We start from the raw sequence: 22020 nt of genomic DNA, 5'->3' as shown, positions 1-22020 counted from the left end.
GGTTTTTGCTTAAAATATAAACCAACTACTGATCATAGTTCTTTCATTCTAACTTCAAACCAAATTAGACTAAATATATCTGATAAGCTGCAGAAACTGGACACACACTATTGAATTGCAATTTAAATGTCCTGTAGTTGTCTGTAGTTGTTGTTGTTACGATGCTTTGAGAGAACCATATAAAGATTATCCCATAAGATGTACACTAATATGCATATTAAGAGATTTGTGATATATTTAGTGTCTTTTTAATCTAAAGTAGCAATACAACAGTAAATAATACCTGTTACATATTTGGATTTTTCTCATAACTAAAACATGTTAAAGTCATCCTCTCCATTTATCCACCTGCCCCAGTAGCCATGTCTCTCATTGGCTTAGAGGGCAGCCAATCAGTTGCAAGCTCAACCTTCTGGGGGATGGCCATTCAAATTGTGTGGCTGGGTGTTCTTGAGGGCCGGCTTTTACTTGGAGACCCTTGTCACACACAGCTTCCAGTCACAACAGTCAGGACTTCAAAGGCAGCCAGAGGCTGTTGGTGAGAAGAGTGAGTGACAGGAATACAGACGCAGGGAGAATGAGTGGAGCTGATAGTGTGATACAATAGAGGGAAAGGCAGTAGATGGAGACAAACTTTTGAGGCCGAATATATAGAAAGTGAGAAACGGTGCAGTGATAGATAATAGCGCATAAAAGCTGTCGAGCAGAAGGACAGGACAGATCCAGGGAAGGTGGAGGAGGCGGGCAGAAGCAGACGTCCCTGGACAGAACATTTCCTCCTCTTCAGAGCATGGTGACAGAGTTCACATGGATTTAGTCGACCTCTACCTCCCGGAGTGTTTCACCTACCACTCTAACACAGAGTAAGTACTGTCTTATAGCAGAATGACTCCACAGAACCTGAAGGGTGTCCTCTCAAACAGTACAAAGTGCAGATGAAGCCAAGATTGTGTTCACGCCATACTTGACAGCTGCTTCATCACATCGACTGACTCACTGTTTCTCTGTATTTGCGATATACTCAAATCATTATTGCAAAACAGACGTGGCCTGTGACAATCTTTATTGCAGAGGGTGACGGGGGGAGGGGGTTAAAAAAGTGTTTTCTGTGGTGCAGCATCATCACTGTTTACGCCACCTTTAAAGAAAAAGAAGTTGCTCATCTTGTCTTGATCATTTACCTTGTTCTCATTGTTCTGTTCAGAAGAATACACATCAGCACACACACACACCCTTATCTGTGTCATCTTGTCTTCTTTTGACATGATGTTGTGTAAATATTTGAGTTCACGTTCATGTTAATTTAGGCCTGCAGTCCTTTCCAGCTCTTGCTCTTTGAACACTTTCATTAACGTTTTATGTGCCTTGGGTACGTTGAGATCAAACTTTTATGAGTGTGAAGGTTTGTTTGGATTGATCACAGTTGCCATTGTTCATTGTTTGTTTGTTGATAGTGAGGGTAAGCAGGCAAGGCCAGGTTAGAGGTAACTAGTGGTGGCTTGTGTCATCCAAGGCTGGTAAAAATCCTCCACAAGAACAATGCAAATGGGAAAAGAAAAGTCAAGCAGCTGTTTGATTGCGAGTTTGCAGGGTTTTTTTTTTTTTTTGATTGCTTGTTTTGTCTGTAATCACAAACAGAAACACAAAAAATTGGTTCATTATCATCACGGCGGCGTAATCAATGTGATCGAATATTTGATTTAGAGTAAGATTCCTCGGGAGAGCGCGGGAACGAAGACAGAAATTTAGCAGACATGTGAGTGCGCTGTTTCCCTGATTGTTTGTGACACAAGCAACCGGATAAGGAACGTTAGAAAAGGTGATGGCGGCCGCAGATGATCCCTGTGAATGGCACGCTATCCATGTTTCCCGCCGACCCAAGCTCCAGCCACGGGTGCCGCATCTCTGTGCTTCATCCAAAGCCTGACTAAGGCTCTTACGGCCGCTCGGGGTGCCTCTGATCCCTGCTCATCTCTGGCTCATTAGTAATAAAAACACTGCTGAGACCCCGCTGACCTCAATCGCTCTCCCTAAGGTTTGGAGCTAAAAGGTTAGTCAACAGGCCCTTGAAGTTTTTGGGGAGGTTTTATAGTATTAAACAAAGACTTCTCTTCCTTCGAGGCTTTTAAATAAATCTATTTTGCTCTATTTTCTTAGCGTATTGTGATCAGTTTTTGAGATTTTCTTCCCTCCCTATTTTCCCCTCAATCTCATTCCCTGCCTCCACGCAGCCGGGTCATTGTTGTCTGCATTATGACTTTGCTCCTTTTCAAAGAAAGTACCCCCCCTCCCTTACCCCCCAGGTTAATGAGCCTCAGGACTGCCCCTTTTCTCTCCGTCCCTCTCTGGTTTTTTCACGCTCCCTCTATCTGTCTGCCTCCCGTGTAATTTCCTCCCGCCTCTTGTCGGTCTCTCCGTCTTTTTGTCTTCTTGTTGCTGTTGCCAAGATGCAGTTAGAGTTGTTTTGGATACTGGTATAATAACTTTGAATACCCCACCCCAACCAAACACACACACAATGATTTGTCCCTGCTGCACTGAGCTGTACAAGCTGCACCAACCGTTTTTTGATGGGCTTTTATGTGGAGTTGTAGATTAGTAATCTGTCAGAGTGAATATCACATCACATCTGATCACCCCACTCTAATGCAATTTCATTATGAAAGCAAAATGCCTCACTCTGTACCTGTCAGGGACTCGACACAGCATTATGGACACCTGTGATGGATAGCCATTGAGACTACCAGTGAGTCATTTTAAAAGGAAACTGAAATCTATTCACTGTGCTGTTATTATAGTCTTTGAATTGGATTGGAGAGGGTGGAGATGCAGCGGCGGGGAGTGCAGGAGCAAAATGGCATCATAGGGATAAAATTAAACATTTAAGGCACCATAAGCAACAGTATTTTATTGTAAAAATAGCACTTTTTTTTGAAAAGTACTGCGGTGAAAATTCTTCCACTCTGCAGCACCGTGTGGGGTCGTTTCCAGCTGCAGGTGGCTGTGGGAGAGCAAAGCAGCTTGGGCTCAGAGGAGAGTGTATCCTAGACTTTTTATCTGCTGGAAGACAAGAGTAACAGGATTGCAAATGAACGGCGATGCTACTCTGATATGTAAATGGGCAAAAGTTGCCAAACTGCAACAGTATTTCTAAAGGTTGTAATTTGATTTAGAGAAGGCAACTTGGTTAAAAGCTCAGCCACAGTTTTTGGTGCTCGAACGTCTTTGATTCTGCTACTTTGGATTTATTCTACTGCACCAAAGCAGTTGAGCTTTGATTTCCAAGCTCTTTGAAGGCAGCAGTCGCTGTGATAACACTGGTACAGTTGTTTGGTTTTCCTATCAAGACCTTAGTTGTCTTGCTCAGTGCCTTACTGTGCGTGTCCGTGTATGTTTTTGTGGGCTTGTAGAGGGGTCAGTAGCGCGTGGCCATGGTTTACTCAGTGGGTGGTTAAAAGCAGCCAGTCTTTTTGCCTACCAAATAAGTTGTGATTGGAAGCTGCTGATTTACATGGCAGGAAACCGGCTGAATTGGACCTCAACCTCAACAAGCCAAGAATAGAGTGGGAGAGATGTACGGATAGTGTGTGGGGTGTGTGTACAGCAGTTTTCTTTTTTGGGGTTTTTGTTTTGGAAGTTAGGCCTGGCGTCAAAGAGCTGCATGCAATGTAAGTGTTAGGGTGTTTATGAAGACACATGCTTTGACAATGTGTCCGTAAGAATGTGCGTGCCAGGAGGTGTAGTGTGTTCCCGATCGTAGGAATCTGAAGTGTATGCGGTGAAGACTACGTTTTTTATTTTTACATCCACGCACAAAAGTCTGACGCCACAATGCGAGCGAGCGTGTGCGCAGGTGTGTGTGTGAGCGCAGATCACATGCCTGCAAGCCTACTGTACGCTTCAGCTGGTTTCAAATGCTTTTTCTCCTCGGCATGGTGACAGAGAGTCTGTTGTGGTCACATCCTAATCCAATAATAGAGCCATGATACACACTTTAACATGCAGGCCTAGGAGAAGATTTATTTCCAGTTTTTATTATATAACTAATAATGGAAAGATTTTATTTAAATATATAAATACATTCTTTCATTTAGTTAAGGATTGACTTCTAACAAAAGCTGTACTTTATATTTCTTACAAAAAACACCTGCTCAGTTGTTGTATCTGGTGTAGGCTTCAGGCAGTTTATCAGGTCAAATTTGGTAAATGAGAGAAACAAAGAGAAAATAGATTGAAGACAATAGGCAATAAAAGTGGAAGGAATGTGAGTATATTTGGATTGAACATGACGGTGTGGATGATTGCTGGTTTAGCTATTTTCCTAGGTTTGCTTAAGCAATCGCTTCTCTGAAAACAAAGCAGTGTAATGAACAGCAGCTTTGCATATGGGGGAAATCACAAACGGCTGGTTTCTCTAACACTCGGACGGATGTGGAAACTGGTATGTGGTGTTGTTGAAGCGTTGTGGATTTGTGAAATTAAAAAACTGATGTATTCAACAGAAACTATGACCTTTCTCATTCTTTTTTTAAACCTTTTAGCCAACAAATACATACCTGTGTTTGTGAAGAGATGTGAATCCATATATTAATTTCAAGTATATTCATTACACGATTGCTATCTGTGTAGATGATGCCAGAACTAATAAAACTAATATAAAACGAATCAAAGCTCACCGACCTGAAGGTCAGCTGCAAATATTAATAGCAATATCAAAGTGACTCATTAAATAAAGATGACTTCAAATTCTCCAACATAGATATATATTAAAATAAGATGCATACACACATCATATGTATTAAATTCTTTTTTCTTTTTTTCTTTTTTTTTGTCTCCAGGCATCTGGACAGGATGTCAGTGAGGGGCTTGGACCCCACCTGTCCCTCTTCTATAAAGCGTGAGCCTTCCAGCCCCAGCCCCAGCTCTCAGGGTGATGTCAGCCCGGCCCAGCCCAGTCCTGGAAGCTCTTCCTCGGACACAAACTCCAGCTACGGTCCTCTCACCAAAGGCCACAATCACAATAATGGGCAGGACTCACCAGGCCTCTTTAGTCACACAGCGGGGTTGGCCAGTAATGGAGGAGCAAATAGGTTGGTGTATGTATCATATTCTCCTTTATTTCATCTGTTTTACTCCATTTTGTATGTGAAATGATATTATTACTATATCTATGTATTACCCTTATTTTTACTCTTCCTTTTTCTCTCCAGGAGGTTTGGTGAGGAAGAAGGCCAAGTCAAGTGCGAATTCATGCTGGGCTCTGTCGCCAAGCGCCTATGTCTAGTGTGTGGTGACGTGGCGTCTGGCTACCACTATGGTGTGGCCTCTTGTGAAGCTTGTAAGGCCTTCTTTAAGAGGACCATCCAGGGTGAGACTGGCACTGTATATAAAACACACCTTCACAAACACGCTCAGCATTTATTGTGATTAGCATGGCTGATAATGCCTTCCTGCATCATATAAACCTGTTTTAGGAGCAACAAGGTGTAGATGTTCCCTGATCATTTGTTTTGGGAAAAACAAGCCCTGATCAGTTAGCTCACAAGCTTCCGCCTTCAAAACTGCAGAAAGGCTTTAAATAAAGATCTGCTCACAAGCAGCTGATATGCAGTTATACTTAGACCACTGTGTGTATAGTCAACATCGCTGAGTTTAGGTTTAAAGCTTGACACGTGTGCGCAATCGCTTCAGCCCTGAAGGAAGTCAGCAAGGAGAGCCGGCAGCATGCAGTTTGTGTGTTTTAAAGGGATTGTCTCCTCTTGGCCCAGCTCAGGAGCCTGACAGGAAGCGTTTAGTTTAGGCCTCTAGAAGTTGGCTACTCTAGATGAGTTCACAGAGCAAGCTTCACTGGCTGTCGCATCAGACAAAGCAGATCTGGCTCATCAGATACTTCCTATCGCTGATCAAGGGTGGCAGCTAAAAGCACCCCCAACTGGCAGAAAGCCATCAGACTTAACATACACCTTGGGTTGCCAGTTAGTGTGGAGAACATGTATGGTTTTATATTTTTTTAAAATGTGGACATTTACCACAACCTTATAGTGAAATTTACTTAATAGGGTAATCAGGATCACTTATCAGGGTAATCAGGGTCAGTTACAAGTCGAGACCACAAATACATTAACCCTCTGGTATAATTTACCACAACTTTATAGTGAAATTAACTTGTTAGGGTAATCAGTCAGTTATGGGGTAAGACCACAAATACATAACAGAAAACCTGAGATCCAACATGGTGCAAATAAGGAACAGTCTAAAGAACTACAACCTTAAAGTCAGCGTATCTACCCAATCTACCCAATTTCGCTGTGCAAGAAACTGCACAATGACAATAAAAAGCTCTAAGTCTAAGTATCTCAGCCTTGGTTTAAATTATAACATTTCCTTTTGAAAAAAAATTCTGTTTCTCAAAAGTACCTCAGTTTAGATCCTTTACAGATGCCAGTGAGGTTTGCTGTGTAATCTCAACATTTTCTCAGACATAACATTGAGATAGCAGTGACAATGAGTAATACTGAATTGCTGCTTCATTGTTTGCAAAGCAACTACTAAGTCCCCCCCCCCCCCCTCCCCCCTTCTCACTTGTTATCCTCCAGGTAACATCGAATACAGCTGTCCAGCATCCAATGAATGTGAAATCACCAAGAGAAGACGGAAATCTTGCCAGGCTTGTCGATTTTTGAAATGTCTGGCAGTGGGCATGTTGAGAGAAGGTCAGCTATATCCTAAAAAAAAATCCTTTTCCGATCCTTGTCAAAACCTTACTCGAGCTGCCTTTTTTTCTGAGATCGATCAGTCGGTGGCAGAATTTCAAATCTCCTCTTTCAGACAGTTGAGAAAGAGAGTGAAGCCTAATACAAGTCTGACTGCAATTACTTCCTCTAAACAATAACCTAGTAAACCCTTGACAGTAGTTGTGTAAACTCAAATGAAACCTAAAACTTCTGACAGTTAAACTTCAAGCCCTCTGTTCCGGCTACGAGGTGCGTGTGTGTAGGTAATTTGTATGTGTGGTAAACACAAGTTTGAACAATGCAGAGCTGTGTCTTAGAGAGGGAGGAGAAAGCTAATAACTGCTCATCTGTGTCAGTCTTTGCTTCATGAGTCTTCCTCTGAAATAGCCTATGGACATGTGCCAACTTGTGTAGGTGTGTGAGCAGTGCTGCAGCAGCTATTAAGATAACAGAGCGCGCTGTGAGCTGCATCAAATGTAAAACAGAAGAGAGTTTAAGGGCAGATTAAACTAGAATGGGATAAGTTACCTATTAAAGCCTACTGAGCCTGCTGTTTTGCAGTAATCAATAACATTCTGCCACTTCTTACATCAGAATTATAGGATCTGTGCTAACAGATCCCAGTCACCTTACAGAGTATTTATTCTTATTAAATACTACTACAATACAATACATCAAATAAGTTTAGCAATGAGCTTTCATGTTCCTGCCTTTTTTCTATAGCTAAGGTCCACCCTGCAAAATTTCATCATACATGCTCAAAAACATGAGATGACAGTGGTAAATATGTTCCACTGGTACTCTGTGAGTGTGGTCAGGTGCTCCTTTAGTGTCACTATGTGCCTGCGGTGTGACATATTATCCAGATTTAGAAGTGACTCAAAAAGGAAAACATTAGCGACCTCCTACAGTACCGGCCACTCGTTGCCTTCTGCGTATGTCCACGAGAAGATAAGGAAGAGAGAGGGGAGCTGATGAAACGCATGAGTGGGTGGGTGGGGGGTGAAATCCAAGGCATAAGAGAGAGTAAATAGAATTATTAGGCATTGTTGTCAGCATCACACACCATGTAATTCACAAGAGCCATATTGAAATCAAAAACCTTTATTCAGTGTTTTCAAACTATGGATTAATTCAGCTGGGTACACAGTTGTGATAGCTTCATCCATTTTAATCTCCACGTATGAAAGCTAGAAAGATGGCGTTCTAATCTTCAAAGGCATGTGGGTCAAAGTGGAAGACGCGAGGGAAGTGTCAGCTACCTTTCTGAACCTGTGCTTTTTCTCTTTATTTTCTCATTTATTATGTTTTGGTGACAGGCAGAATACAAGAGGGATGTAGTTACCCATTGCATTATCTTCACTGATCCCCAGAAAACGGACCAATCCTGTGCATCAGAGGCATGTCAACCTCTGTGCATCATGCAGGGTCTAACAAAAAACTCACCATGCTGCTTTATTGCTATTGGCGTTTGTTTTTTCCTTAGTAAAGGTTCTGTTTCTTCTGGGTCAGCACTGTTCTGGTTTGATTTCATCTCTATATTGATTTTACCATTTTCTTTTTAAAATTAAAGACCTTTTTCTTCCTTAAGAGTTATGTCTTAAAAACATAGGCTCATAACACAACAATGGCTGCTGCAACAGATATACCGTTACCTCTTTGCATTTGCAATCCTCCTCTGAATGTTAAACGCAGTTTGCAGGTTGATGGGCTTCACAGAAAGTTCTCATTAGATTCCATAAAAGTGGATCTAACTTTCTCTGTCTGCAAAATAAATGATTAGATCCCAAATTCAGTGAATATGAGCAGTCAGAGATGCTGTCGGTGGAATTTGATAGCTCATTGTGTTGTTCACTGAGAAGTGAAATGTTCCAAGTTTGAGGCCTTGACGAAACACAAACGCCTTGGAGGGTTGGATCAGGAAGGGCATCCTGCGTAAAAATCTGTGCCAAATCAAATATGTGGATCTATCTGCTGGGAATAAGGGAGTAGCCCGACAAGTTTCTACTCTCCCGTGACATACGCTGTCTCACAAATTTCAAGACTTAATGTCCATCATATAAAACCTAGAGAGCATATATTATGGCCTGTCTGCTGACAGATTATCATAATTTCGGGCAGCCTCTCTTTTGGTTTGGTTTGGTTTGTCAACTTCTCAGATGACTCCAGCTACTTTTTTTGGTCTAATGCTAAACCAATAGAAACAATGGGTAACAATTGCTAAAATGCGACCCAGGTTGCAATAAAGTGCAATGATAATTTAATACCACCTCTTCGTTGCTAAGCACACAACAGCATCTGGTCATTGCAGCTGTGTATAAATGTGCTTGTAAGTTATTGATATACAGAATAATAGCATCTTTACACGTGTTTGTGTTTAAACATGTCAGTCAGCAGCAGCCATATTTATGCTCATGCCACTGTGTTCTTGTGAGCAGGACTGTCTCTGCCCTTCTTCTAAATTAGCTGCTTTTAATGGGATGGGTGCGTGGCGGGGGAGGGGTGGGGGCATCAGCAGCATCCCAGTCTACCTCTCAGCCCTCTCTTCTCTTTGCTTTCCCTCCTCCCTCATAAATTCCTCCAGATGCCTTGTGGGACTCCTGGACCTCCATGAAATGGGAACTGCCCCTCGTAACTCTGGCTGTAAGCGCCCTCGTAATGCGCTTCATCGTGTATCGTAATGCCGCTCTTCCCTGGGGAGGCCGTAGTAAAGCCAGAGACAGAGGAGCTGTGAGGTTTAATGGGGAGAGTCAGAGCCATATTAAAAACACAGCTAAAAGACACATAGACCTCAGGCAGGATTTGATTAAGCTTTGTTTAGTCCCCATTTCTACAGTTGCTAGTGCTACTCAGAACAGTAAAAATTAGTATTTTAGGAAATGTGAAAATTATTTTGAAAATAGATGTTATAAAGCAGAAACTATGTGATTCTGTGTTTTTATGGTTTAATGGTTTATGTTTCTAAGAAATATGGCCAATGGTGCAACAATTCCCTGACTAGCCCCCACCTTTCTGTTTTGTCTTACTGTCTAATCTCTACTTCCTCCCGGCTGGAGTTACCTTTTCTTAGGGGTGTTAATCATTCAGCATTAATCAGCATTCTGAGAAAAGCATCAGGACAGAGGAAAGATAACGCCACAGTGCTGTTAGTAGCACCATGTGTATATTTGTCGCAATATCCGAGGAGTGTTGGGATTGTTTATACTAAACACTAAACCACGCTAACAAGGATCAGTCTGGATCAGCGGCTGGATTTCTCTGTTTCTCAACCACCTGTATGTATGCAGGGTGCATTTTAGGAACCTGTAAAAGCGTCTCATGTGGAAGTCCATATCCCTTCAAAGGAAGATGGTCTGATGTAAGAGGCAAAAAATAAATATGACTACTCCCTGTTTATCAAACTGAGATGGGCTGTTCAGAGGAACAGGAAGGAGGTGTGCGTGAATATCTGTTTTGTTATCCACAAAAGCTATTCTTGGCCCTCTGGTTGTCAGCACATTCCACTGTGAAAACTTACACTCAGTTCTGATGTGTGTTGTAACTCTCACATGTGAGTGGAAACAAATATACCTACATGAAAGCTCATTTTTTTCTACTAATCAAACCACAAAAAAGTGTTTGACTGAATCCCGTTTGCCAACGGTGTTAAATCTAATAACAACACATAGGAGGCACCCACATCCTCATCCAGCTAATCCATACTCGCCCCTTATGACATCACCAGCAGGTCAGGGGGCATTAACTTTCCACAGCCAATCTCTCCTTTAATACCTTGCTCATCTTCTTCAGCTTTAACTTCTCAGTCTTCACAAATCTTAAAACTTAGCGAACACGTGATCTAAATTTATTTGTATGTCATTGATGTTCTGCATCCATATTGATATTAAGTTTTCTTTCTTGCTCTTGTGAAGCACAGTATATTAAAAGTATGACCATAGACTGTATATAAAAGATGAAAATGAAGACGAACACGACCCCTGGTTATAAAGGGAAGTCAGAATATATAGAAGTGTATAGGAATATAACTTTACTTTTCACTTGATTTATGATCTAAACTCATTAGGTTCATGCCCCGATCATAGGTTTCAGGGCTTACCTAATACAACATGATTTCAATTTTGTAAGAATTTGCAAAATTTTGTAAAATACATTCCCATTTGGATTACAATAGATAATAAGGCATACAGTTTAGGACAAGCATTAACAATTTATTTTGTCCAAGGTGCCACATGAGAAATTGGGGCTGTTTTGGAGGGCTGCACAACAATATTGTTGTGCCACAACAGTCCCAGTTTCACCAATATTGGTATGTGGCCCTCCACAGCCGTCCCGGTTTCACCAATATTAGTGTGTGGCTTTCCACAACAGTCCCAGTTTCACCAATACTGGCATATGGCTCTCCACAACAGTCCCAGTTTCACCAATATTAGTGTGTGGCCCTCTACAACAGTCCCAGTTTCACCAATATTAGTGTGTGGCCCTCCACAACAGTCCCAGTTTCACCAATATTAGTGTGTGGCCCTCCACAACAGTCCCAGTTTCACCAATACTGGCATATGGCTCTCCACAACAGTCCCAGTTTCACCAATATTAGTGTGTGGCCCTCCACAACAGTCCCAGTTTCACCAATATTAGTGTGTGGCCCTCCACAACAGTCCCAGTTTCACCAATATTAGTGTGTGGCCCTCCACAACAGTCCCAGTTTCACCAATACTGGCATATGGCTCTCCACAACAGTCCCAGTTTCACCAATATTAGTGTGTGGCCCTCCACAACAGTCCCAGTTTCACCAATATTAGTGTGTGGCCTTCCACAGCAGTCCCAGTTTCTCATGTGGCCCATTGAGAAATGAATTGCCCATCCCTGTTTTAGGAAGCAGCTACCAATTATTCCCTTGCATGTCACATTTGTCTTCACACATTCCTGTTTCAAATCTCCATATTTTGTCTCCCTTTCTGTCTTCATTTATTTATTTGTACTATTTGTATTTTTATGTTCTATTTCTATTGTATATATTAATCGGAATCTGTGGGTGGACAGCAAAGAAAGAATTTCATTGCACAGAGAAATGCCTTTGTCTCTTGTGACACATGACAATAAACACTTCGAATCTTGTATCTTGAACAGTAAGATGTTGATGGCTCAGCTCAAGGGTTCAAGCAGGTTACAGTGGCTGTGTTCATATTTTATGTGCGGTCTAAAAGTATGATTACCCCGTGGTTCTGTACTTTAGGTGAATGGTTGGATGCTATTTTTGTTGCACATGTAAGTTATATTACAGAGATGCAAATCATTTATGTATTACAGCTTCTTTTGAGTAGTTGATATTGAAAACTGCTTTGTAGCACCTAAAGAACTGTTCATTTAGCTTAAAAATTACTAAGAAATCCCTTTTGAATTATACAGCTGGATATTACCAAATATGTAAACAAATTTAAAAAAAGAGGCCTATTAAACATATCAGGTCCCCATAAGGAGAATCATGTGCTAACGGCTGTCTAAATGACTCAGGTAAAGTTTGTAGCATGCGTGCTTGTTGTTTTTGTCTGCTTCCACTTGTCTTTGCACTAGGATGATGTCGGAGTAAATGTGCAGTCATATTCGTTCTGTTCCCACTAGTGCTGTCAGCGTTAATCTCATTAAAATTACGTTAACGCCATAACGCAGCAAATCTCCGTTAACGAGTTACCGCGGATCGCCCTGTGCGTGGGGCTGGACGGCGTCAACACGTTAACGAGCTAACTGCGCTAACGCACTAGTTCCCACCAATTGAGCATTGCGTGGCACATCCAACATACTGTTTTATTTTTGTCCATCGGGGTCATACTTCACATGAAAACCAAAATAGTTCCAAACGCCAGATCTGAATGAGGGTGGGGTAGGTTCAATTTTGGGTAGCGTTGAGGCAGTTGCCATGTTGCAACAAGCTTAACTTCTGTCTCACTAGCTTGCGCTGCGCTCAGTGGATCTGCGCTCGACAGTGCAGCCTAGGCGGAGTAGTAAAACGCAGATCCACTGAGCTCTCAACACAGACAGCATCGTCAGAAGAAAAGTTGATAAAATAAATTAAAAATTTTGTGTCGATGCATATGCGTACCGAACCGTACCGAACCGAAAAGCACTGTATCGAACGGTTCAATACCGATACATGTATTGTTGCACCCCTAAAATGTGTATAGATAGATAGATAGATAGATAAACATCTGGGAACCCTACTCTGGTTTTTTATTTTAATGCAAATATTGTTGAACTCTGGTGCCAAACCAGTGAGCAGATCACACAGCAAAACTCCGACGCACACTTCTGTGAAGTATTCATTACTGATATATTTGCTGAGAGTATTATGTACAAATAGACACTTGTCAATTTGTACATAATACTCTGACTGTAATGAGGCTGGCTGAATAATAGGCGCTGTGTAATATATAATTTGTGGATGATGCAGAGATAAGTACACATTGATTTGGTGTTTGTGTGTCAGACATGTCCACTTTTTTAAAAGTGTAAACACATGCAGTTTGATAGTTGTTAATATCCTGTTGGCTTACAGTAAAGGTTACCAGGCAGATTGCTATGCACAAACCTCTCCTCTAGCTCACCTTTGTCTCTCTTCATGGTACATTAACTCATAAAGTAGAAATTCTTTAAATAAATTCTATGGAATTATATGTTATAGTAAATCACACCTGTAAAATAGCTTTACAAACCACTGGTATGCAAGTGATAAAACCGCAAAACACATCTTGCATGTCCGACTAAGAGAACCTTATTTGATGTTCTTAATGTTGATGTAAGCGGTACATAAATATCTGCAGAAGTAAGACTAAGTACAGAAGGCTGCAGGCTCAAAGGCGTGGGGTATTACTGTGAGGTGTCAAGTGAGCAAATACCCTTGGCGTGTCTCTTACTGATGCCAATGCCATTATGTATCTATTCAGGGGCACTACGGCTATTTACACTGTGTAGATTGGGCAATCCAACACCACTACTGAAGAGTTCCTGAGTCACGTTCACCTCAGTGGATGCATGCTTCGTCTTTGTAGAGACACATGGCGATTCCATGAGTATAAATCCCATCAGCTTCCCCTCGTCGAACTGCCTCATTTGGACACACACACACACACACACACACACACACACACACACACACACACACACACACACACACACACACACACACACACACACACACACACACTTAAATCCCTATCGTCATGGTGACTAGGTTATTGCCACAGTGCTTGTTAAGATGAGCAGTTGTCACCAGCTGCTCTAAAGTTGTTGAGTGTCATGTTACAGGATGCATGCTGCGGTGCCAGCATTGGACTTGTCCTGCCCATTCTCCTTGAGATGTCAGTATATTTTGCTTGGTAATTGACCATCTTCCTGTGGGTTTATTGGGTTTGACAAAAAAGCATTTTCCTGACACCCAAACTTTGTTTTTTTTAGTCATCATGAGAAACTTTCATTTGCTATTTGAGCATAAACTGTATAAAAAAGATGGACATAGCCACCATGACATCAACCGCTGGTTTCTAAGCTACCATTTTAAAGTCTGAAATTTCAGCACTGATGCTGTAGAGTCTGTCTTGTTTTATTTTGGCGTGAGAGGTTTTAGTGCTAGGCTATCAGCTAATGCTAGTATTTTTGGTACACTAGGTGGGCACACAACTGCATTGCAGGATGATTAGTTCAAACAACTGTATGTATGTACAAGGTCCATGGGAAAACCAGTCATCCTCAGATGAGATGATGTTCAGGAATAACACAGAAACCATCAAGTCTCCAGCCTTAGATTGAAAACTGCTGGAACACCAGTGTTCCCAAGCCACTGGAAAGCAAGATTTACATCTCCATGGACGGAGACGGTGCCAACCAAAAAAAAAGCCAGTCCTCTAAAATTGACATCTTCGAGCTCCACTGAAATTCGCAGCTCCCCACACTGACAAATGCCTTCTAGAGAAAAGTTTTATGGCCAGAAAAGACAAAGATTACTGCCTGTTATTGTCAAATAGCTCAGTGTGTTTACTATTGCCAAGCATGGTAGTGGCAGCACAATGCTCTGGGGGTGTTTTGCTGCCAGTGGGACTGGTACAGTCCACAAGTGTATGGAAGACTACCTCCAAATATATAACCTAAGTGTAAGAGCTAGACAGTTAAAACTTGAACACAACTGGATTCCAACCAATTGTGCCAAGAAGAGTGATCAAATATTCAGTCAGAATTCTGTTGCAAGCTACCAAAAGTATCTGGTCGAGGTGAAACAATGCTAAGAAACTAAATATAACACTTAGCAGCTACCTGTGCCATTTATATACCTTCAAAACATTAGTTTAAACAAGGATTTGTTTCAAACACACTTAATGTCACTCAAAATGAAATGGCAGTAATTTATTTTGTGTAAATGAGTGGACGTTAGCATGAAAAAAAGGACAAACAGGCATCTATATTTATAACATGACTGTCATTCTTTATGATCCACATGTTTGAATTGGCCAAGATTTTATGCCGGATGCCCTTCGTGACAAAATCCTCCTCATTTATCCGGGCTTGGGAAAGTTTCCAAGATTACTGGTTTGTGGCTATGCTAAACATCATTGTCCTCTGTTTGTGTTTATGTAGGTGTGCGTCTGGACCGGGTCCGAGGTGGCAGACAAAAGTACAAGAGAAGAATAGATGCCGAGAACAGCCCATATCTACACCCTCAGAATGCCTTGCCACAGAAAAAAACATGTAAGTGTAAAAATAAAATGTTCTAATAAGTGTTAATGGAGTCATTTCTTACGGTTTAAGTTGTGGTTTGGGAGCCAAAACAGTCCACTAATGTTTTCTGTCATTTTGTCTGTCAAAGCACAAGCAAACAAAATTTTATTGCTTTATAATACAATTAATTTTCAATGTTTTATTCTAAGTGCTTATTTAAAGCTACCTCATTTTCAAACATCAGGTTAGCAGTGCATTCTGAAGTCAGATGTTGGAGCTGGGAGTGACGTCACTCCTGACATGAGCGTGCTCCAGTAGTAAAGCCAGAAAAGCAAGGATAAAGCAAAGTTTTTTAGGTTATTCTAGTCAACTAAAACTCAGCTAAAATCTAAAATTAGATATAAAAACATTTTAGTTAACAGCAACACAGATAAAAAAAATAGGAAAATACAAAACTATAATGACTGTTCAGGCATCACTAGCAATGCAATGCTTGTTTTTTGCACTTTTTTTTAACTTTTGCATGAGTGTGTGTGTCTTTTGTGTCTTCTCTTCAAAGGAAATCCTAATATCAATGAGATCAATTGATCAAAAGTTATGATATTAATAAACTCTAACTCATTTTAGTCTCTGTAGGTGGTGTGGTGGAGAACAAGGTGGTATCTCTGCTGCTGGTTGCTGAGCCAGAGGGCATCTTTGCCATGCCGGATCCCACGGTACCCGAGAGCGACATCAAGGCTCTGACCACTTTGTGCGACCTGGCTGACAGAGAATTGGTGGTCAACATCGGCTGGGCCAAGCACATCCCAGGTATGATTCCGGCTGGTCTCCCCTGCCTCACTCACTCTCCTCGCACAAGCACACCGCACACATTAGCTCCATTAAGTCTCTAATCAGATCAGTGGAAGGATTGTTCTGACTTGTAGCAGCCAAGACACTCACGGGAAGCCCAGAGGAGGGAGGTAATGTTGGCTTGGCTGCGTGTTATCTGTCCGTCAAGCTCCTGTGTGTGCGTGTATGTGTGTGTATGCGCCGTGCCCTTGCTGACCAAAGTGTGCTCCTAATATATCAGCCAGATGAGCCGCGGCCACCTGGAAGTTTTAATTCATTTCCTGGGCCGCAGGCGTCTCCCTGTGCAGTCTGAATTATGGAAATCCTCCTGGCACTTGGAGCACACTTAGCTTCTCCTCTGACACAGGAACAGTGGAAGGATGTCCGGAGATTTGTTTTTCCTTCTTTGAATGCATGTGTAGAAAGCAGAGGGGAAGTGCATTCTAAAAGCTTAGTGGGATTAATACAGCTTTGTTGATGGTTGTAATCATGTGCCACAGAGGTATGCAGACTGGATCTGCTTTTGATATTGCAGGTTTAGACCCAGGAATGATAAAAGGAACACAATTCAGAAGCAGTTTACACACTTTGAGAGGTTGTTTCGGACCACCTTTCGATACAAGATGCTCCAAACTGGTGAAATGAGTTCTCATAATCCTGCAGCGCCTTCAAGAGTGGGATACTTTCGTTATCAGAGTGTACGGAGACTGCTTTAGATTGGTGCTGAAGTGAAAATGTAATAACTGTGGAAAACAGGGATGGCATTTTAGGCTTTATTTTCATTACTGATTGTATTTAATTTAGTCATTCAACTCATTTGTCAGAAAATAGTATTTAAAAAAAGACCATTAAAGCTAATGTCTTCAAAATTCAATCATCAGTACAAAAAAAAAAGATGTTCCATTTGCGATCAAACAGAGAAAGTGGTAGTGACTCAAAGAAAAGTCTGTTCAATTTCATATTGACTGGCTAACAATCATTTAACAAAAAGGATAAGGCCTGCTAGTTGGACATTCATCCAAAAAATCCATGCTTTGCAGTGAAAACATATTTTGTTTTCCTTTATTTTAAGTTTGAGTCGTGGTTCCTGACATGTGCAAATACAGCATAGTGAGTTTGTGAAGGTGGAAAATTAACATTCAGTGGAACTGAATTCAACTGCAGGTTAACTGAATCATTATTCACACCAGCTCATCAGACAGTTTTATCATCGGTCTTGATTCTGCTCTTACATATATGTATATATACACATATACACATATATACACATATATATATATATGTCCAGACCCAAAACACGACAGGGGAAACACCTGGGATTTTTTTTGTTGATGCCTCATCTCTAAAATGCTTACAATACAAACAAAAACCCCTCTCTCACCTACATTCGCCTCCATGCTCGCCCCTACGAAGCGAACATGAAGCAATCATTTGAGTGTGTGTTGGTGTTTGGTGTCCGTCATCAGCGTTTCCATTGTTCTCTTATAATACCCACTCCCCTCACCCACTTCTCACCTCCCGGGGCCCCTGCTGTCTGTGTTTCTCCCGTTGTTTGGCTCTTTACTGTCAAGACAGATGGGAGTCCGAGTGATGGGTGTATTTGTGGCCCTTTTGCCAGTGGAAGGTTTACTGGGAGAGCGGAGCAGCGGTGCACATGTACCTTGGGGTGGGGGTGGGGGGCTTTGATTTTTAAAATTCAATCAAAATGTCAAGCACATCTTAATCAAACTTCTGAAATGTCACAAAAAAGCTGTGAAAATATTTTAACTACTTCAGTGTCATATAACCTTTAATATGTAGATATATATATTTTTATCTTAAATCACATAATACATGGGCTCCATTATTATTGTTATATTATATTTTTTAAATGGCATTTCACTGAATTCCGACTCTTGAGGCCCAACCTGCTGCTATGTATTCAGCACACGTTTCACTCGCTATAACATATCGTTAGATAAATTGATCCATGCTACTTCCACTTAAAGCTGGAGCCAGTTGGCCAAGCTCAGTGATAAAGAGTGGAAACAGGTGAGACCTGTTCAAATAATCTGATATTTTTAAGTGTGAATAAAAGTTACTGCTCAAGTCCCAACCTGGACACCACTCTGTTATCTAAAAACATTGCCCCTTTAGTGCTCAGCCTTCTAGACAGTGTCAGAGGCATCAAAATCACAGCGGTGATAAAGAAAAAAGCAGATTACAGATGAGATTGGCCAAAGAGGATATGACAAGCATCTCAAAATAAAAGACACAAAAAAGGGAAGAACAGACATGACAATAGGATCTTTTATGGAACAGGTTGAGGGTGTAAAAGATATAAAGAAAGCTCAGCTGACAGGAAACAAAGAGAAAATGTAGATTGAAGAGACACATGCACTCAGAATACGAGTATTTAAAAAAAGACTGGCCTTTCCTAGCAGCGTAATGGCCATGTCACATCAGCTCTGGGTGAGTGGCAGGACACACGGCCCCCACTGTTGAGAGAATCGGGGTCCTGGGCAAAGTGGCCCGGGCCATCTGAGTTCTTTGCCCAGGGGGAGGTGAGTGTGATGTGGCTACTGTCCTGGCTGTTCCCCCTCCTCCTTGTCTGCTCTTATCAGGCAGATTGACAGTGATGTGGTCTGAAGTCTGAGGGCCGGACTGGCAGATGAGCTGGCTAAAGACCAACTGCCCTCTTTGTTTTTGGCCTTTTTGAGTCCGTGATGCAAGTTGGCTGTCAAATGAATATGCTTAAAGGGTGACTGTAGTGTGACTGTCCATGCGCCGTTGTTGATATGATCCAAACACGTGCAAGACTTTTCTCCTCCTTGTTGCCCTCGGTAAATGTTTGCCTGGTCCATTTAATGCATGATCTTTTCTTTTTATTGATGGTTTAACTTTACCTCAAAATCTATCAATATATTGCTTGCGATTTCATCATGCAGGCTCAAACACGTACTCGTGCTGGTCTTTCTCTCTGATCGATGATCCTGCGCCGGAATACTGATCCCTATTGGCCAATAAAATTGTGCACAGACAGCTTTTCCAATCAATCAGGGAGTGATAGTGGGGGGAAATGGGTGCCACTGACGTCCCTGTACTGATTGTAAAGAGAAGTGGATCCTGATAACAATCACCAGTGGTGTCAAAAATACAAACACCTCCCACTCCGCTCCCTCGCTCTGTAAAATCATTCATTTAATTACAGTAAACGTGTGCAAGTATGTGTGTAAATGTAGGTTTATGCGGGGGCTGTGGGTGGGTTTAATCATACTCCTGTGGGGTGTAATTGTCAATCAAAGCAGGCACGTCCTACAGAGAGTAATTAGATTCACCACCTATTCACTCCCTGTGTCCTTTGTAATGCCCTTTGCCGTGTGGCCTTCCCTTGTGTAAAATCATTTTGTTTTATGCAAATTCTCTATCATTGCTTATATTAATAAGCATGGATAACCAGGTTTATGCTAAGCTGAGCTTCACAGAAAGTAAGACCAGAATGTATACAAGCAAAGGACTTTATAACTAAGAGACAACGCTAAACGTTAGCTTTGTCTAATAACAATATAACAATGTGTCATCACCGTACAGTTATGTATAATAGGCATGGAGCTCTAAAGACGTGAGAAAGAGCATTTGGTGTTTATCATTGCAGGTGGTTTATTATGTATTAATTGAATTAGTTTAATGAAATAGGAACGCACTTGAAAACACTGCAAGAACTCCCATAAGTAGCCTAATCCCACTGTAGCCTATTAAAGTCCTTTTGTGCGTCAAGGCTCAGCACAGGACACAGGAAAGAATTGTCTTTGACAGTAAGAACCACACAGTGAACTTTATGTTAAATAGATGTAGTGTTTTGAGCTCTACAATACAAGCCACATTTACACCTTCATGCACACATTCATAAAATGATTTAATCTATACAGGCTTAGTTTAGCATATGGACACACACTCACACTGTTGATGCATCAGCAATTTGGTGTTTAGTATTATTCCCAAGCACTCTTCAACACAAGGACTGGTGGAGCTGGACTTTCAACCAGTCTTTACCCTCTAAGCCAAAGCGATGCAAGTCAGTGTTATCAGATTCAAGTCACGTTTTCATAAAACTGGTTTCATTAAAGTGAGAAATTGTGTTAAAGCCGAGATCTTTACATTCAGGATAGACAATGATCTGCAATTTCTGTATTTAGTGCTGGGATTTAAGATCTGTTTGTGCAACATGCGACAGATCTCTTAACTCAATGTGGAAAGTCAAAATTTAAATAGTGGTTTAAGGTTGAGTCAGCAACAAAAGGAAATTGTGAACTACTCCAGTAACCACCCTTCCAAAAAACTTGAGGACTAGGTCAAAGGAAGGATGGATCAGGCTAAACTTTCAAAATTCTGGATCCTGTACTTCAATTCAATTTTCAGTTTTATTTATATAGCGCCAAATCACAACAACAGTCACTTCGAGTCGCTTTATAGTGTGAGGTAAAGACCCAAGAATAATAAAGAGAAAACCTCAACAATCAAATGACGCCCTATGGTGAAGCACTTACATTAGGAGGGAAAAATCCCTTTTCTAGGAAGAAACTTCCAGCAGAACCAGGCTTGGGGAGGGGCAGCCATCTGCTATGACCAGTTGGGGTTGAGGGTAGAGAGACAGGACTGAACTTCCCATTGCACAGCCTAATAGCATCTTCCATTAGACCCTCTCTGTCTGATAAATACCCTCCTCATTCAAGCTCAACACTCAGTTTATGAAGGAGGTTCATTTTTGAGTTTTTTCTGTCACAAGTCTCTATTTCCATCCAAAGAAGTTATTTTCACAGACTTAGGAAAGTTTCTTGTCTTGTACAGGCCTTGTAAGACTAACCATGACATGTGAGCTGACATGTGGGAAATCTTTCTTTATTCTCTCTCCTTTCAGGCTTCCCTTCGCTCTCTCTGGCGGACCAGATGAGTCTGCTGCAGAGCGGCTGGATGGAGATTTTGATTCTTCGAGTGGTGTTTCGCTCGCTGGCCTTGGAGGACAAGCTTGTGTATGCTGAGGATTACATCATGGATGAGGAGCAGTCAAAGCTAGCTGGCCTGCTTGACCTCAACAATGCTATCTTGCAGCTGGTGAAGAAATACAAAGCCATGGGGCTAGAGAAGGAGGAGTTTGTGGTACTCAAAGCTATTGCACTTGCTAACTCAGGTATGAAGCTTCTTATTATGAAGATTGGCCTCTGAATTTGTACATTTCTTTTTACAGTAAAACCTTTTAATTTCTTGACATAGCTTAAGATCTTACTTTCATCTCTCCTAATAGACTCGATGCATATTGAGGACTCAGAGGCAGTGCAGAGGCTCCAGGATGTCCTTCACGGAGCCCTGCAGGACTACGAGACCATCCACCACCCGGAGGATCCTCGGCGAGCGGGCAAAATGATCATGACCCTTCCACTTCTCCGTCAGACAGCTGCTCGTGCCATCCAGCACTTCTGCAGCATCAAGCAGGACGGTCGTGTGCCTATGCACAAACTCTTCCTCGAACTTCTAGAGGCTAAAGCCTGACCTGAACGCAGACAGCCATTCGCTTCGTCCTGCAGGGGTTAGCATGTGAGGAAGTGAAGGATAACGGGTAATCGTGGGGTTTCACGCCATGTTTTTTTGTCCACATCAGTTCGCATTTGACAGTAAAGTCTCAAATTTGCAAGTGGCAGGAACGTTTTTTTTTTTAAGCCACACCCTTCCTTCCACCAATGAAATATTCAATTAAAGCGGAAAAGAAAGCTGTAAA

General features: G+C 41.6%; 1 protein-coding gene across 3 annotated transcripts; it reads left to right on the top strand.

Moving 5' to 3' along the window:
- The first annotated feature begins 480 nt into the window (after positions 1 to 480).
- On the top strand, positions 481 to 22020 carry LOC113006791 (estrogen-related receptor gamma-like). Of its 3 annotated transcripts, none has more exons than XM_026142970.2 (8): positions 481 to 863; positions 4839 to 5090; positions 5211 to 5368; positions 6597 to 6713; positions 15357 to 15467; positions 16065 to 16247; positions 21166 to 21435; positions 21550 to 22020. In XM_026142970.2, the coding sequence occupies exons 1-8, from the start codon at positions 808 to 810 to the stop codon at positions 21792 to 21794; spliced, it is 1392 nt and encodes a 463-aa protein (XP_025998755.1). In that variant the 5' UTR covers positions 481 to 807; the 3' UTR covers positions 21795 to 22020. The 3 variants fall into 3 exon arrangements, with proteins under 3 accessions (XP_025998755.1, XP_025998756.1, XP_025998754.1); XM_026142971.2 differs by having other exon boundaries at positions 4839 to 5096; positions 16074 to 16247; positions 21550 to 21931; XM_026142969.2 differs by having other exon boundaries at positions 4839 to 5096; positions 21550 to 21931.

The sequence above is a fragment of the Astatotilapia calliptera genome, chromosome 15, assembly GCF_964374335.1.
Source record: "Astatotilapia calliptera chromosome 15, fAstCal68.1, whole genome shotgun sequence".
Taxonomy (NCBI): Eukaryota; Metazoa; Chordata; class Actinopteri; order Cichliformes; family Cichlidae; genus Astatotilapia; species Astatotilapia calliptera.
This window is presented reverse-complemented; position numbering and strand designations above follow the sequence as displayed.

What these genes read in the sequence shown, in the direction of transcription:
- LOC113006791 (XM_026142969.2), top strand. Translation starts at nt 808, where the DNA reads ATGGATTTAGTCGACCTCTACCTCCCGGAGTGTTTCACCTACCACTCT. An exon ending in GGAGGAGCAAATAGGTTGGT is followed by an intron (nt 5,097 to 5,210) that starts GTATGTATCATA and finishes TTTTCTCTCCAG; the next exon opens with GAGGTTTGGTGAGGAAGAAG. An exon ending in TATTGCACTTGCTAACTCAG is followed by an intron (nt 21,436 to 21,549) that starts GTATGAAGCTTC and finishes CTCTCCTAATAG; the next exon opens with ACTCGATGCATATTGAGGAC.